At 43.5% G+C, this 19,696-nt stretch overlaps 1 protein-coding gene across 4 annotated transcripts in view; it reads left to right on the top strand.

Annotated features, from left to right (window-relative positions):
• Nucleotides 1–19,696, top strand: part of LOC141065779 (flavin-containing monooxygenase 5-like) — an 816,973-nt gene that overhangs the window by 15,999 nt on the left and 781,278 nt on the right. For 3 of the 4 annotated variants that reach the window (XM_073557933.1, XM_073557939.1, XM_073557937.1), the window contains exons 2-3: nucleotides 8,294–8,433; nucleotides 14,777–14,965. In XM_073557933.1, the coding sequence (XP_073414034.1) occupies nucleotides 8,299–8,433; nucleotides 14,777–14,965 (324 nt within the window). In that variant the 5' untranslated portion in view covers nucleotides 8,294–8,298. The remainder of the gene's footprint in view (nucleotides 1–8,293; nucleotides 8,434–14,776; nucleotides 14,966–19,696) is intronic. The other variant, XM_073557934.1, reaches the window with a different exon arrangement.

Here is a 19,696-nt window from a genome sequence, read left to right as displayed (position 1 = left end):
CATAACAGTGAGGGCCATCTCAGTCGAGATTGGGCGTCACAGTCAGTTTGGCATCGCAATTCTCTTGTACCCATACCACCTGTCTTGTCTGATTCTTTGTCAACATGTCCACTACAGGGTCTCCCACCTAAGTCACTCAGCCCTGAGCTAACTGAGGCGACACTACTTCTACCTCTTTCATCAGGCCTCTTTCTGTGCTCTCTCTGCTGGCCATTTCTCCTATGGCCCTTTATTGCCCCGAGAGCAGTTCTTCCATATGTCTCTATGTCCTCTGTTAGCTTCAGCTTGAGGACCTTCATTCTTTAATGAACCTCTTCGCCTCTCTATCCCATGAGACGAAGGTGGCGGCCATCTGTTTCCCATTTCCTGCAGCTCTTTATTGATCTGCTCCCTTTCAAGCCTTAGCTGCTCGATTTCTTTTAGGCACGCCACGTGATACCCAGGAGCATCTCCCAAGACTCTCCATGGATCCGATGACAAGGAATGGAACCATCCCATCTTCACCCATGACCTGGGCCTCGTCATCAGCCGGAATCCTCAGTCTCTTCACAACTTATCTATTCACAATCTGCTGCATCACTCTCCCAAGTCTTCCGATAACTTTCCTCACCAAATTTGTGGGTACCAGAACGATGTCTTCCACAAAGCCCAGCCGATTTTGAGCTTCTCTCGCAAGCTCCAGATGTCGAGTCGCTTCCTTATTCCTCAACATGATCATCTGTTTTGTGTAGAGGCATTGTAGATGCATATCCCTCAGGACAGCCATCCGCTTCACTGTGACTTCCCTATTCAACAATATGACCAATTGCTGAGTCTCAGGTGCCCAGTGCACACTACATGCTTTGACCGCCTTTTTAAAGGCCTCATGCACATCCTCACTGGTACATGAGTCTCGCACCTCTTTGGGTACCTCTATCACGCACTTGAAGAGCGAAGTCTCATTCTTTCCGTGCACGGACGGCTCCCGCTTTGCCACGGACCTTTCCAGCAAGACTTCTACCATGTCCAGGTGATTGTCTTGTTCCACTCTTAGTGCACACTCTTCCTCAGTTTTACACTCTTCAAGACCCCTCGCTAAGATGGGCATTTGCAGCTCCACCTTGATATCACTCGGGCACGGCTGCTGTAAGTCTCCGACCACCAACTTCTCCTCTTGCAGAAGATCTCTTACTTCTTCTCTGAGCACTTCCACATCTTCCCTTAAGGGCTTATTCACACCTTGCCATGCTGACTGATAACCTCTGAGCTCAGAGACTTCCTTCTGCAGCTCATCCAGTCTGTGGTCTGCCGTTTGTCTCAGGGCCTTTTCTTGTTCGACATGCTCTTTTATTGTTTATAGTTTGGCCTGTAAATCTGCCACCTTTTTCTTCTCACAAGACAACTCTTTAGCGAGGTCCTGGAACTCCGGTGCTTCCTTCTCTCCAAGCAGGGCCTTGACTACCTCAGTGCATGGTGTTGTCAATGGTACAGGGTTTTCTTTCTTAAGGACATTATCCTTGTTGGCACCTGTCCCTGTCTCCTCTTTATCTTCTCAGAGTGCGCCATTTGTTCAGCCCCTTTTCAGCCTCTACACTTCCGGCGACGGGAGAAAGACTTGCCATTTAGACCCAAGTCAGTCTAAATGCACTCCTTTCCACTGTCGTCACAGTCTGAATGGGAGTCACCATGTTAGGGCTGGCGGAACTCACCGAATAATAAAAGATGGTAATGCGGTGCGTTCGCAGCTCGGGGTCCACCGTGCAGAGATGGTAGACTGCTGCTCAGTAATGGCAGACAGAAACTGGCGGTATAGAAAACACACACGGGTTAACTTCACCTGGTGAATAGGAGGCAAACCCTGTTGCTTCACAGGGCCGCGATACCGCAGAGTGAACACTAGTGTTTTGGTCACAGGACCCTTCCCCAAGGACATGGGGTTAGAGTCCCTCTAGACCCACCAGCGTTCAGCGCCGCAACTGCGACGCCAGGAAGAGACCCTTACTGATCGCTGTGCCCTGTTAACAGCCAGAGGGCACAGCTGATAGATCAATACTGCACGAAGTACGTACAGTGCAGCTCTGACAGACGCCACACACCAGCCTAAGCTTTGGTCTGGAAAGCACATTAGTGGCGCATGGCGCCGCTCAGGCTGATGTCGCTGAATGTGCGATACCGTAGTGCCTAATGTAGTGTGGCGCACACTGGTGCTAACGTGATGGGAGCTGGGAGCACTGCGGCACTAGGCAGTGCCACTACCCGGCACTGACTCGAGCTCTAAAGCCTAACAACATTCGTATCAGAGGGAAGGAGTTTCATAATGAGTCAGTCAGCGTTTCACAAGCATCCATCATCACACATACCACTACAAATTACAGACTATACTAGCGCATGGCCAAGCGAACCTTTTATAGCAGCGTCCTTCCGGGACCTTCCTGATGGTCCATTCCGAGCTGGAGAAGGACCTGAGCGTGTGACCCCCCGACCTCCAATGAGAGGTCATCCCACGGGCATGCTCAGAAGTCTCCAAAAAGGACTTAGCCTAAGGAGCTGCTCGCTGCTGGCTAGTGCGGATTGCCAAAGCTGACCCAGAGGTGGCAGCAGCAACCAACCTGACAGCACTAACCTGAGCAAGACGCTGGGAACGATGTCTTTGCTGAGCAGGCTCCTCTGTGGCTGGGACTGAATGGGAGACTACAGAGGGCAAGGCATGAGATTCCTCCTGTGCAGGGGCAGGAATCCGACGCCTAACACACCACTACCCGATCGGTCATCCTGGAACCAGCGGTCCCCATTTCTATCGGTGTCGGACTCCATTCCTGTAGCTTCCCCGTCTTCAACGGTCACACCTTTGGTCACCTCTGCCAAGTCCCAGAGTTGGTCAGACCCATACTTCCATCCGGTCATACGTTCTGGTATGGCTACCACCGTTATCCTGACTTCATCTTGTGGAGCACTGTCGCTCCACTGTGTCAGTGCTTCTGTCAACACAACATTGCACTCAGCCCTAGAGGTTGCTACAGGCAATGACATGTCACAGTCACCCCTGGAGTCTGTGTCACACCCCACAGTATGGTGAACCCTCAAGCTGCTCTCTATCTGGGTTTCAGCTCTGCTCTTTTAAACTACCACATCATTATCAGTCACACTGTGGTACATGTCAGGTGACATCTGGTCAGTAAATTGGGCAGACACACCCTTTCCTCCAGTCACCCCTACATCTGACCCATTAATTTTGGGAGGTATTACTGCATTAAGGTACTCAACCCCGTCAGACGAGAGCCCTCCATCCTCCTGCTGTAGGGAAATTCCCTTCTCCCACATGTCTGAGAACAGCTTAGAGTCCTGGCCTATGATTACCGAACAAGATAAATTTGAGACTATAGCGACATCCTGTCCTGTACTGTTCCAGACTGTCTCGAGGATCATCCAAGCCACTGGATAGTCCTTAGTGCCCACATGAATGCACATGACCCAGACCTTCCTATTGGGTATTCTAAATCCCTCAGACGCAACCCTCACTAGAGTCACCGGGCTCCCAGAATCGACCTGTCTGCACATTTCCTTCTCGTTCATCTGCAGGGCACACCCACATAGCCTCTTGCCGGGTGGGTAGTTCATATAGCAGACTGGACACACATAGACTGATGTGCCGTCAGTTCTTTCTGTTATTTGTATGTTAGCTTTCTGACTGAACACTCCGCCCTTCTTCAAGCTGTGATTTTAATTACATCCAATCACTTTTTGGTTCCTATCTTCCTATAAAAATAGGCTTTATCTTGTTATTAGCCAGTAGTTCACATGAGGCAGTTAGAATAGGGCCCCGTTCAATGAGATTACCTTGACGTTGGTGAATAGGCTCACATATTTTGTCCAAATTTTGTGCTAAGTATCTCATATGTTTTTTCTAAATTCCAAAAGCCATTATGCTATTCACATTTCATATATTTCATATTTGATATGCCTTAATGCAATTGAGTGCAACCATTTCCTTATTTTGATATGTAAGCTGTTTTTGGTATGCACCTATTCTGACCAGGATGTGCTGTCAGTTTTTTCTGTCATTTGTATGTTAGCTTTCTGACTAGGGGGTTTTACACATACCGATATCGCTATAACATCACCGATTTTGTGACGTTATAGCGATATCGCTAGCGATATCGCTATGTGTGATACTTACCTCCGACCGGCTCCCCCGCTGTCCATCGCTGATCGTGCGAGAATGTCCGGCTCCATTTCTCGTCGTCAGCTTCCTGCTGGGCTTCCTGCTGTGACGATGAGCGATGCGTGGAGGCAGGCGGGAGGACGTCAGGATCGCTGTGTTTGAAAGGTGAGTATGGTGCGCTGCGTCGCTGCTGCATCGCTGTGAGATCTTTCTGTGTGAAAGCTCACTAGCGATCATTTAGCGATGCACCAGCGATCCTGACCGGGTCGGATCGCTGGTGCATCGCTAAATGTAAAAGGGCCTTAAGCACTCCGCCCTTCATCAAGCTGTGATTGCAATTACATTCAATCACTTTTTGGTTCCTATCCTCCTATAAATATAGGCTTTATCTTGTTATTAGCCAGTAGTTCACATTAGGCAGTTAGAATAGGGACCTGTTCAATGAGATCACCTTGACGTTGGCGAATGGGCTCACATCTTTTGGCAAAATTTTGTGCTAAGTATCTCATATGTTTTTTTCTAAATTCCAAAAGCCATTATACTATTCACATTTCATATATTTCATATTTGATATGCCTTAATGCAATTGAGTGCTGCCATTTCCTTATTTTGATATGTAAGCTGTTTTCTGTCCTGTGTACAATGTCACCAGTGATCACTGTATTACCTGTACACTGACACTATATACAGAGCTCCTTTGTATATTGTCACTGGTAATCACTGTATTAGGCTGGTTTCACACTTGCGTTTTTTTTCGCGGGATTTTAGCGCTAAAAAACGCATGCGTTTTTTTCCCTATACTTTGCATGGGATGTGCTTATGTGCGCATACACATGCGTTTGTATGCGTTTTTCCGCGCATGCGTTTTTTTGCGGTTTGCGCTCGGGCGCACAAAATGCATCCTGTTGCATTTTTTGGGCGTCCGACTTGCCTCAAAAAAACGCATGCGCGCGCAATGCGTTTTTTTACAGCAAGACACCCATTATAAGTCTATGGGTGCGCATATGTGCGCATTGGCATGCTTATGTATGCATTTTTTTGCGCATGCGTTTTTTTTTTACCATTAGTTGGACAATGGAATTTAGGGGTTTGGGTTAGAGTTAGGGTTAGTTAAGGGGGTTTAGGGCTAGGGTTAGGGTTAGCTAGGGTTTAGAGTCAGGGTTAGGGTTAGTATGGTTTGGTTAAGGGTTAGGGTTAGGGTCAGGGTTAGGGTTAGGGTTAGTATGGTTTGGTTAAGGGTCAGGGTTAGGGTTAGGGTCAGGGTCAGGGTCAGGGTCAGGGTCAGGGTCAGGGTTAGGGTTAGTAAAGTCATGGTTTGGGTTAGTGTGAGGGGCCACCTAATGTTGGAAAAAACGCAAACAAAGTAAAAACACACTAAAAACGCATACAAACGCATAAATACGCTGCATTTTTTTCATGCATGCTCATAAAAATGCTTGAAAAAAACGCAGCATTTGTATGCGTTTGTATGCGGTTTTTCAATGCGTTTTTTTGCGGGAAAAACGCGCTGCAAAAAAAAGCAAGTGTGAAATTAGCCTTACCTGTACACTAACACTATATACAGAGCCAGGGTTGTGGAGTCAGAGTCGTTGAGTCAGAGTCAGAGCCCATATTGCTGGAGTCAGTGTCAGAGTCGGTGTCATGGAAATTGAGGAGTTGGAGTCGAAGTTTTTGCTTACCGACTCCACAGCCCTGGTATGAGGGAATCGGAGTTGTGGAGTCGGAGTCAGTGTCATGGAAATTGAGGAGTCGGAGTTGGATTCGAAGGTTTGGCTTACCGACTACACAGCCCTGTACAGAGCTCCTGTGTATTATGTCACCAGTGATCACTGTATTACCTATACTCTGACACTGCATACTAAGTACAGATCTCCTATGTATAATGGCACTTATGGTGACATTAGTATTGTGTTTTTTTTTTATTAATGACCAGTATTGCAGCATTTAGTCACTATGTGGTGTTAATATGTTGTCCGGCCTTGGTGTGGCGGTATTTGTTCCCTGTATGTGCTATGATTTGGTCACTATGTGGAGGCAATATGTGGTCTGGTAATGATGTGGTGTTATTTGTTCCTTGTATGTGGTATTATTGGTCGCCATGTGGTGGTAATATGTGGTCTGGACATGGTGCAGTGGTATTTGTCTTGTATATATGTGATATTATTCAGTCACTGTGGTGGTAATATGTGGTCTGGACATGGTGTGGCAGTATTTGTTCCTCATATGTGCTATGATTTGCTCACTATGTGGTGGTAATATGTGGTCTGGACATGGTGTGGCGGTATTTGTTCCTTGTATATGGTATTATACAGTAGGTCACTATGTGGTGGTAATATGGTGTCTCGTCGTGGTGTGGTGATATTTGTCCTGTGCATGTGATATTATTCGGTCACTGTGGTGGTACTATATGGTCTGGACATTATGTGGCGTATTTGTTCCTTGTATGTGGTGTTATAGGTCACTATGTGGTGTAATATGATTTGGTCATGGTGCGGTGGTATATGTCCCTTGTATGTGATAATATTTGTCACTTTAAAAATTGAAAAATAAATAAAAATATACCTAAATTGTGTTGCATATTTTAACAAACGTTTAATAGGTTGAAGTAGAGTAGGGCCCGGCCAAAAGACTCTACCTTGTGGTGGCAGATTAAAAAATGATTTTGGGCATAGCAAAAGCTGCTTGCTATATTTGTGATCTGGTGATGGGAACTGTTGATGTGTGATTGGTGAGAAGTGGAGTTTTTCAAAGAGTGAGCGGTGGGACTGTGGACAGTTCGAAGGGTGGAGGCAGGGCTGGGGTGGAGTTTCAAGGGGGCCCCAACATTTTTGCCAGTATGGGGCCCCAAAATTCCTAGTGGCAGCCTAGTGCTGCAGTTTTAATAAAATCACAGTTTTATCTGCTATAGATCTCTAATGCTGAGCCCTGAATATGCCCACCCACACAACTGATTGGCAGTTTTCTGTGTATACTCTGCATAGGCAGAAAAACAGTTAGGGGGTTACATAGAGCAGGAAGACTACATGGTAGCAGATTTACCAGTCTACTAGTGATAGTCTCTTGCTGATAAAACACTGATTTTATTGAAGCTATAAAAATCAACCCAGTAAGTGACACATCTATATATATAATAGCCTTAAATTGCCTGTCATCCACTTCTATCTGGATGTCCCCGAATCCCACAATCCACCGCGCTGCACCGGAAGTATGCCGACCGCCATATTGGAATAGCCAAGTGATGGGTATTCCAATATGGCACCCGCTGGTGGTACCAGGCCCTTCCACAGTACCACCAGCGGGACACCTCCGGGACCCCCTCGCCGCTGGACCCGCCGCCGCCGGACCCGCCATTGCCTGCCCACCCACCGCCGTGCGGTCACAGCCGTCAGGAAAGACCGCGGCCTGCGGCCTGTGCTGGAGATGGGGTGGGGGCGCCCTCCGGTCTTTCCTGCCAGCTGCCCGCCGCTGAACCCCCCCCGCCGCCGGCCAAGCCGCCGGAACCCCCCGCCGGACCCGCCGCCGCCTGCCCACTATGTACATACACACACACACACGTACACACACACACACACGTACACACACACGTACTCACACACACACACGTACTCACACACACACGTACTCGAATACACACACGTACTCGCATACACACACGTACTCCCATACACACACGTACTCCCATACACACACACGCTCACATACACACACACGCTCACATACACACACGCACACGTACTCACGTAAACACACACACATACTCACATACACACACACACGTACTCACATACACACACATGTACTCACATCTCCAGCACAGGCCGCAAACCACCCTCTTTCCTGCCAGCTGTGACTGCACGGAGGTGGGTGGGCAGGCAGCTGCGGGACATACACACACACACATACTCACACACACACACACACACACATATGTACACACATGTACACACACACATTCCACACACACATTCCACACACACACTTCCATCCTGATGTGATAGCATCCGGCACATCTCTAGTCACTAATATCTGGGTCTCTGCCCCTATATCATGCTGCTCTCAGATTAATCAGCATAATACTGCTGACAGATTTCCTTTAAATCTATTGCCAGAATTTGTTTGTGAGATAATGTGTGTTCTAATTTTATTTCTAAGAGACAATGCCAGTGAACACTGTAGCAGTTATTGGGGCAGGAGCCAGTGGTTTGGCGGCTATAAAGTGCTGTCTTGATGAAGGACTTAAACCCACATGCTTTGAAAAAAGTGAAGATATTGGAGGACTTTGGCGATACAAGGTAAGAATTACAAGATTGCAAAAATATAACAATAAACCATTGAAAGTGATGTCTAATTGTGGGAACCCTTGCCGTTATGATCTTAGAGTATATGTAAACCTTGGAGAATGGGTCACAACTAGTGTTGAGCATTCCGATACCGCAAGTATCGGGTATCGGCCGATACTTGCTGTATCGGAATTCCGATACCGACTTCCGATATTTTTTCAATATCGGAAGTCGGCATCGGAATCGGAAGTTCAAAGTTGATTGGCAGCCTGACGTCATCATGATGCGCGGTGTGTGCGCATCATGATGCGCCGTCATTTCGGGCCTTCCGGGGGTCTCTGCCGGCCTGCCTGGGGGCTGTGCCGGCCTGCCGGGGGGCTGTGTGGACTGCCCGGGGTCTGTACCGGCCTGCCGGGGGGATGTGCCGGCCTGCCGGTGGTCTGTGCACCCTGTGGGGGTCTGTACCGGCCTGCCGGGGGGCTGTGCCGGCCTGCCGGTGGTCTGTGCACCCTGTGGGGGTCTGTACCGGCCTGCCGGGGGGCTGTGCCGGCCTGCCGGGGGGCTGTGCTGATGTCCGGGGGTCTGTGCAAGCATCGTCCGATGGGACTACAAGTCCCATCGGGCGATGCCTGCTACCATGACAGTGATTGACACATTAGCCAATGATGGGACAGTAGTAGTCCCATCATCCGGCTAATGTGTTGAATGTTAAAAAAAAAAAAAAAAAATACTACATACATACTACATGCATGCTACATACATACTACATGCTACATACATACTACATACATACTACATACATACCACATATATACTACATACATAAAACATATATACTACATACATACTACATACATACTACATACATACTACATGCATGCTACATACATACTACATGCTACATACATACTACATATATACTACATACATACTACATGCATGCTACATACATACTACATGCTACATACATACTACATATATACTACATACATACTACATACTACATACATACTACATATATACTACATGCATGCTACATACATACTACATGCTACATACATACTACATATATACTACATACATACTACATACATACTACATGCATGCTACATACATACTACATGCTACATACATACTACATATATACTACATGCATGCTACATACATACTACATGCTACATACATACTACATACATACTACATGCATGCTACATACATACTACATGCTACATACATACTACATACATACTACATGCATGCTACATACATACTACATGCATGCTACATACATACTACATGCTACATACATACTACATACATACCACATATATACTACATACATAACACATATATACTACATACATACTACATACATACTACATACATACTACATGCATGCTACATACATACTACATGCTACATACATACTACATACATACTACATGCATGCTACATACATACTACATGCTACATACATACTACATATATACTACATACATACTACATACTACATACATACTACATGCATGCTACATACATACTACATGCTACATACATACTACATATATACTACATACATACTACATGCATGCTACATACATACTACATGCTACATACATACTACATATATACTACATACATACTACATACTACATACATACTACATATATACTACATGCATGCTACATACATACTACATGCTACATACATACTACATATATACTACATACATACTACATACATACTACATGCATGCTACATACATACTACATGCTACATACATACTACATATATACTACATGCATGCTACATACATACTACATGCTACATACATACTACATACATACTACATGCATGCTACATACATACTACATGCTACATACATACTACATACATGCTACATACATACTACATGCATGCTACATACATACTACATGCTACATACATACTACATACATACCACATATATACTACATACATAACACATATATACTACATACATACTACATACATACTACATACATACTACATGCATGCTACATACATACTACATGCTACATACATACTACATACATACTACATGCATGCTACATACATACTACATGCTACATACATACTACATATATACTACATACATACTACATACTACATACATACTACATGCATGCTACATACATACTACATGCTACATACATACTACATATATACTACATACATACTACATGCATGCTACATACATACTACATGCTACATACATACTACATATATACTACATGCATGCTACATACATACTACATGCTACATACATACTACATACATACTACATGCATGCTACATACATACTACATGCTACATACATACTACATACATACTACATGCATGCTACATACATACTACATGCTACATACATACTACATACATACATACTACATACATACCACATATATACTACATACATAACACATATATACTACATACATACTACATACATACTACATACATACTACATGCATGCTACATACATACTACATGCTACATACATACTACATGCTACATACATACTACATACATACTACATGCATGCTACATACATACTACATGCTACATACATACTACATATATACTACATACATACTACATACTACATATATACTACATGCATGCTACATACATACTACATGCTACATACATACTACATATATACTACATACATACTACATACATACTACATGCATGCTACATACATACTACATGCTACATACATACTACATATATACTACATGCATGCTACATACATACTACATGCTACATACATACTACATATATACTACATACATACTACATACATACTACATGCATGCTACATACATACTACATGCTACATACATACTACATATATACTACATGCATGCTACATACATACTACATGCATACTACATACATACTACATGCTACATACATACTACATACATACTACATGCATGCTACATACATACTACATGCTACATACATACTACATACATACTACATACATACTACATACATAACACATATATACTACATACATAACACATATATACTACATACATACTACATACATACTACATGCTACATACATACTACATGCTACATACTACATGCTACATACATACTACATATATACTACATACATACTACATGCTACATACATACTTTATATATACTACATGCATGCTACATATATACTACATACATACTACATATATACTACATACATACTACATACATGCTACATACATACTACATGCTACATACATACTACATGCTACATACATACTACATATATACTACATGCATGCTACATACTACATACTACATATATACTACATACATACTACATATATACTACATGCATGCTACATACATACTACATGCTACATACATACTACATATATACTACATGCATGCTACATACATACTGCATGCTACATGCATGCTACATACATACTACATACATACTACATGCTACATACATACCACATATATACTACATACATACTACATACAATACATTCATACAATACATACATAGACATACAGTACATATAACATAGAGTAACATACTTACCAATACTTGTCACATTGTTCCCCGAAGCCATTGTCTTTTACAGAATAAATATTAACATAACAAACCACAAAAATACTCACCCACGATCCGAAGCAGTCCACGAGTGTGTCCCACGACGATCTTGGGTAGAGAACTGCAGCATCAGCTGTTGCTGCTGTTCTCTACGGGCTGCAGGAATCCAATGACGGAAGGTAGGTATCCTTCCGCACTGTATTCCTCCGCCACTTAAAAAAAAAAAAAGTCCCTAGTCTCACTTTATGCCATTGCTGCGTGGGAATTTCCCACACAGCAATGGCATAAAGTGAGACTAGGGACTTTTTTTTTTTTAAGTGGCGGAGGAATACAGTGCGGAAGGATACCTACCTTCCGTCATTGGATTCCTGCAGCCCGTAGAGAACGGCAGCAACAGCTGATGCTGCAGTTCTCTACCCAAGATCGTTGTGGGACACACTCGTGGACTGCTTCGGATCGTGGGTGAGTATTTTTGTGGTTTGTTATGTTAATATTTATTCTGTAAAAGACAATGGCTTCGGGGAACAATGTGACAAGTATTGGTAAGTATGTTACTCTATGTTATATGTACTGTATGTCTATGTATGTATTGTATGAATGTATTGTATGTAGTATGTATGTAGTATATATGTGGTATGTATGTAGCATGTAGTATGTATGTAGTATGTATGTAGCATGCATGTAGCATGCAGTATGTATGTAGCATGCATGTAGTATATATGTAGTATGTATGTAGCATGTAGTATGTATGTAGCATGCATGTAGTATATATGTAGTATGTATGTAGTATATATGTAGTATGTAGCATGCATGTAGTATATATGTAGTATGTATGTAGCATGTAGTATGTATGTAGCATGCATGTAGTATGTATGTAGTATGTATGTAGCATGTAGTATGTATGTAGCATGCATGTAGTATGTATGTAGTATGTATGTAGCATGTAGTATGTATGTAGTATGTATGTAGCATGCATGTAGCATGCAGTATGTATGTAGCATGCATGTAGTATATATGTAGTATGTATGTAGCATGTAGTATGTATGTAGCATGCATGTAGTATATATGTAGTATGTATGTAGCATGTAGTATGTATGTAGTATGCATGTAGTATGTATGTAGTATGTATGTAGTATATATGTAGTATGTATGTAGCATGTAGTATGTATGTAGCATGCATGTAGTATATATGTAGTATGTATGTAGCATGTAGTATGTATGTAGTATGTATGTAGTATGTATGTGGTATGTATGTAGTATATATGTAGTATGTATGTAGCATGTAGTATGTATGTAGCATGCATGTAGTATATATGTAGTATGTATGTAGCATGTAGTATGTATGTAGCATATATGTAGTATGTATGTAGTATGTATGTAGCATGCATGTAGTATGTATGTAGTATGTATGTAGCATATATGTAGTATGTATGTAGCATGTAGTATATATGTAGTATGCATGTTGCATGCATGTAGTATATATGTAGTATGTATGTTGCATGTAGTATGTATGTAGTATGTATGTTGCATGTAGTATATATGTAGTATGAATGTAGCATGTATGTAGTATGTAGTATGAATGTAGTATGTATGTAGTATGCATGTTGTATGTATGTAGCATGTAATTTTTTTTTTTTTTTTACATTCAACACATTAGCCGGATTATGGGACTACTACTGTCCCATCATTGGCTAATGTGTCAATCACTGTCATGGTAGCAGGCATCGCCCGATAGGACTTGTAGTCCCATCGGACGATGCCTGCACAGACCCCCGAAGCCTGCACAGCCCCCCGGCAGGCCGGCACAGCCCCCCGAAGCCTGCACAGCCCCCCGGCAGGCCGGCACAGCCCCCCGGAGCCTGCACAGCCCCCCTGGCAGGCCGGCACAGCCCCCCGGCAGGCCGGCACAGACCACCGGAGCCTGCACAGACCCCCTGGCAGGCCGGCACAGCCCCCCGAAAGGCCCGTACAGACCCCAGAGAGGCTTACAAGGGAAAAACAGGATTTTTCTTATTCCGATACCGGAAGTCCCATAGACTTGAATGGGACTTCCGGTATCGGAATCGGCGATACCGATACTTTTTTTTTTAAGATCGGCCGATCCATTCCGATCCGATACTTTGAAGTATCGGACGGTATCGCTCAACTCTAGTCACAACTTGTATCCCTCCTATTTGTTCCACAATAGAAAGCTAATGAGGGGAAATTTATTGCAAAGTCTGATTTTTTTAGTTATCACTTGGCAAAAGACAACGGACAGTAAGGCTGTGTGCCCACGTTGCGTTTTTTTACGCGTTTCCGCAGCGCTTTTAGACAAGTGTTTCTGCTGCGGAAACGCTTAAGAAAAGCATCTAATGTAATAGAATGGAAAACGCACATGTTGTGCTAATGGTGCGTTATTTTCCACTGCGGAAACGCTTAGTGGAAAAAAACGCAGCATGTTCATTAATTGTGTGGAATCGCGTGCGATTCCGCATACATACACTGTAATTGCAAAAACGCATAGGAAAACGCATGTCAAAACGCTTGACAATCGTGTCAAAAATGCGCGTCAAAAAGCGTATGTGTTTTCCCTGGCAAGGTCATGCGTTTCAGCTCAGGAAAAAAACGCTTGAAAAACTCTACGTGGGCACATAGCCTAACAAGACTTATTTTACAAGACTGTATCATACTAGGTAGTAAATCATTACACTTTCTACTGTATTGTAAAGCATTTGTTATTATTTGTTTTTACAGTTTAATGCTGAAGATGACAGAGCCAGCATCTATAAATCTGTGATTATTAATACATCTAAGGAAATGATGTGTTTTAGTGATTACCCAATTCCTGAACATTTTCCAAATTACATGCACAACTCTAAAATTATGGAGTATTTCCAAATGTATGCCGAGAAGTTCAACCTTCTGAGTCACATCCAGTTTAAGGTATGACAATAAGCGATAGTAAATCAGGTAACATCTGTATTCTACCAATTACAAGGGATGTTTAATGAGTTATCTACCCCAGCATGTTCTGTCATTGCTAGAGAGATGAGTGTACTGTGCATGTTGAGACACGTCAGAACATGGAACAAACACAGTAGAAGTTCCCTGTCTTGCGGTGGATACTGCAACATAGGATACCCAGCATATACCTATTTTGGCATACCTGATTTCAGGTCACTGACCACCTATGCTCTGGGCTACACTCTTTATTACCTGATCTTTGGCTACTATTTGTGATTTACTCACACTAGCATCTAGAAATTAACCCTAGTACACTGATGAAGGTCTATCACGACCGAAACGTTTGTAACTAGTGGCTACTAGAGATGAGCGACTTTGCCTTTTTTAAGGTCAAGTCCGGTTTCATGACTTTTCTCAAAAGTCGAGTTGAACGAAATAGGCCGACTATAGGGAAAAGTCGGGGTCCGACTGAAACACAAAACCCAATGCAAGTCAATGTGTCTGTGTCTGTGTCTGTACTGTTACACACTTAACATTATGGCTGGTCCATACAATCAGGGCAACTGTTACCACCCACCTTTCGTGTCTACCTCTTTCCTCATAGACTGTAAGCTTGCGAGCAGGGCCCTCCTTCCTCTTGGTATTTGTTATAATCTACTGTATGTGATTATTGTTATGCTGCAATGTCTATTGTCTGTACAAATCCCCTCTGAAATGTAAAGTGCTGCGGAATATGTCGGCGCTATAAAAATAAAATTTATTATTATTATTAAGTCAATGGGGAAGCAAAGTCGTCAGGGAGTGGAGGACAGTAAACACACCTACAGTGCCCATTTCAATGCCAACAGCATTAATACTTATTACTTAAGCTTGTCAACCTTAATTTACTTTATAATAATAGTTACGCATTGAAAACTGGGGGTTATTTGGCTAAAGTTGTGGGGGGGGAAGGGCTGGCTCCAGGTTTTCGTGTGGCCCGAGCCAAAGAGTGTCAGTGGGCCCCTTTAACATATACCACAATTCATGATGCTCCGATACGGCAGGGAAATATTGGTATAGTACAATGAAAAATACTTCACTTCTTACATGCCATGACTGATATCTATTTTAAATTCTCCAATAGCTCAAAAAACGGACAGTATATTACTCCATACAGTATTATGGCCACCACATAGTGCGCCATACAGAATAATGAGCCCCATATATTTCTCCATACAGAATAATTGGTCCCATATAAAGTTCCATACATTATATGACGAGCTCCACATAATGCTACAGTATATGTTGGTCCCCATGAATGATGATCCACTGTCTTATGGGCCCAAATAATGCTCCATATATAATGGGCCCCATTTCTAATGCTCCAGTGTGTAATGTGCCCCGTAAATGCTGCTCCAGTGTATGATGTCCCCCATTTAGAATGTTCCAGTATATGATGGGCCCCATGGATGATGCTCCAGTGTCTTATGGGCTCAAATAATGCTCCATATATAATGGGCCCCATTTCTAATGATCCAGTGTATAGCGTGTCCTGTAAATGCTGCTCCAGTGTCTGATGTCCCCCATTTGGAATGCTCCAGTATATGGTGGGCCAAATGGATGAATCTTCAGTGTATGATGGGCCCCATATCTCATTCTTCAGTGTATAGTGCTCCCCAAAAATTGCTCCCAACCTTTAAAAAAGTTAAATACCTCTCCTTGCTGGGCACTGTTCTACTCTGGACTCCTCAGCATCAACATCTTCCAGCTCTCTGCACTTGGACTGTTTAGGCAGAGGACATACAGACGTGATGTCATCACGCTCTCTGACCTGAATATCAATGTCAGGAAACGCGGAAGACGTCACGGCGGTGGAGCAGGGAGAGGTAAGTATTGCATGTGCTGTGGCCATGAGCAAGCGGGGGGGACACTCATGGGTGACAGCACTGGCACAGGGCCCATCATAGTACGCCGGTGTGTCTGACAGCGAGTGGGCCCTCCCACCGGCAGAGACACTTTAGCGTACTATCGGGGTCCTGTGCCAGTGCCGTCGCCCACAAGTAAGCCCCCCCCACCTGCTCAGGGAACCGGCACTTTCATCTGCACCTTCCTCTGTATCACTGTGTAAGGTGGTATAGTATGCGGGAAGAGGCACCTGAGTTTCATCAGAGTCAGATTCTGGCTCTGCAGAGTGCGAGGGGAATGTAGTGCTGTGGGTGAATGTACCAGCAGAATCATCTAGTAGTGGCTGTGCATCAGTGCACTCTATCTCTCATTCATCTTGGACTGGGGAATTCAGGATTTGACTTGATAACCCTGGCATGGTATGTGAAAAGAGCTCCATGGAGTAATCTGAAGTGTGTGCTGCGCGGCATCCTTCACTTTTGGTGTGGGTACAGGACACAAGGAAAGATGTTGTTCCTGACCAGAAGTCTGCACTGACGACTCTGTGCTTGCAGTATTTGTAACTTCAGAAGAGGAGGCAATAGAGCTGGAGGCTGTTTCGGCAATGTAAGCCAAAACCTGTTCCTGATGCTCCGGCTTTAAAAGCGGTTTACCTACTCCCAGAAAAGGGAACCTTAAAGGCCTTCTTGTGCCAGACGATGACGCAGGCTCAACACCTCCTGCCTTAGCTGCTATTGTGCTTTTGCCATAACCAGCAGATGCACCACCACCACCATCATTACCAGCCGCGCCCCCACGCCCACGTACGCTGCCTTTTCCACCATACCTCCTCATGTTTGGGAAAATGTACCAAAAATACCAGCAGAGATATGGTACTGTATGAGGAGCGTACAGCTGTGTAAAGTGTATGGAAAAATTTAAATCTCCGTATATATTTTGTTACTCACAGACGCTCTCCCAGTATGTATTTGACCATAATCCAACCAGAAGATATACGGTACTGTATCAGAAGTGTACAGCTGTATATGTTTTTGGTGAAAGTGTCAATCTCCGTATATTTGTTTCAGCAGTCACACACAGATGCTCTGGCAGTATGTATTTGACCGTAATACAACCAGCAGATATACGGTACTGTATGAGAAGTGGACAGCTCTATATGGTGTATTGAAAAATGGAAATGTCTGTATATGTATTTCTGGAGTCTCACACACACACGCTGTGTCTGTATAGATGTGACCATAATGCGAACAGCAGATATACAATACTGTTTGAGAAGCGGACAGCTCAATACGGTGTATGGAGAAATGGAAATTGTCTGTATATGTATTTACGGAGTCTCACACACACACGATAACTCTCTATAGATGTGACCGTAAAGCGAACAGCAGATATACGATACTGATTGAGAAGCGGACAGCTCAATATGGTGTATGGAGAAATGGAAATGTCCGTATATGTATTTACGGAGTCTCACACACACGATGACTCTGTGTAGATGTGACTGTAAAGCGAACAGCAGATATACGATTATGTTAGAGAAGCAGACATCTCTATACGATGTATGCAAAAATGGAAATGTCTGTCTATGTATTTACGGACTCACACACACACGCGCTGTCTCTGTATAGATTGGGCCATAATCCAAACAGCAGATATACGATACTGTTTGAGAAGCGGACAGCTGTATATGGTGTATGTATGGACAATTTTAAATCTCTGTCTATTTTTTTACGGAGTCAAACACAGATAGTATGTATTTGTCCATGATACCAGCTGGTACACGGTAGTGTGTGAGGAGCGTACAGCTCTATACGTTGTAGGTATGGAAAAATGAAAATCTACATCTATTTTTTTCTGTAGTCACACACAGACACTGTCTCTGTATAGATTTGACCGTCATCAAACAGCAGATATAGGATACTGTTTGACAAGCGGACAGCTCGATACGGTGTATGTATGGAAAATTTTAATTCTCCGTCTATTTTTATCGGAGTCACACACACATGCTGTCTCTGTATAGATTTGACTGTAATCAAACAGCATATATACGATATTGTTTGACAAGCGGACAGCTCTATACAGTGTATGTATGGGAAAATGAAAATCTCCGTCTATCTTTTTACGGAGTCACACACAGATAGCATGTATTTGTCCGTGATACCAGCCGGTACACGGTAGTATGTGAGGAGCGTACAGCTCTATACGGTGTATGTATGGAAAATTTTAAATCTCCGTCTATTTTTTTACGGACTCTCACACACACGCTGTCTCTGTATAGATTTGACCGTAATCAAACAGCAGATATAGGATACTGTTTGACAGGCGGACAGCTCAATACGGTATATGTATGGAAACATTTTAAATCTCCGTCTATTTTTTAACGGAGTCACACACACACGCTGTCTCTGTATAGATTTGACCATTATCAAACAGCAGATATAGTATACTGTTTGACAAGTGGACAGCTCTATACGGTGTATGTAAAAATTTAAATTTCCGTATATGTATTTACAAAGTCTTACTGTCACGTCGCCGTTAGACACAGGGACTGCTGTTCCTGCCTCGGCCACTGGGAGGCGCCGGATTGTCACGTCGCCATCAGACTCGAGGACTGCTGTTCCAATCTCGGCCACTGGGAGGCGCCGGACTGTCACGTCGCCGTCAGACTCGGGGATGACTGTTCCTGCCTCGACCACTAGAAGGCGCCGTGGTTAGCCCGTGGGTGGTGGTGGCAGAGAAGGGACTCCTGCGCAGGCATCTGGTGGGCGCAGGCTCCACTCCTCTGTCAGTCATGAAGGGGTTGGTGCATTACCATCTGGTCTGGTC

This window comes from Dendrobates tinctorius, unplaced genomic scaffold (assembly GCF_039654945.1).
Source record: "Dendrobates tinctorius isolate UK_male_01 unplaced genomic scaffold, ASM3965494v1 ptg000012l, whole genome shotgun sequence".
Lineage (NCBI taxonomy): Eukaryota > Metazoa > Chordata > Amphibia > Anura > Dendrobatidae > Dendrobates > Dendrobates tinctorius.
The sequence above is the reverse complement of the archived record's forward strand: the minus strand, read 5'-3'. Positions and strand labels throughout refer to the sequence as shown.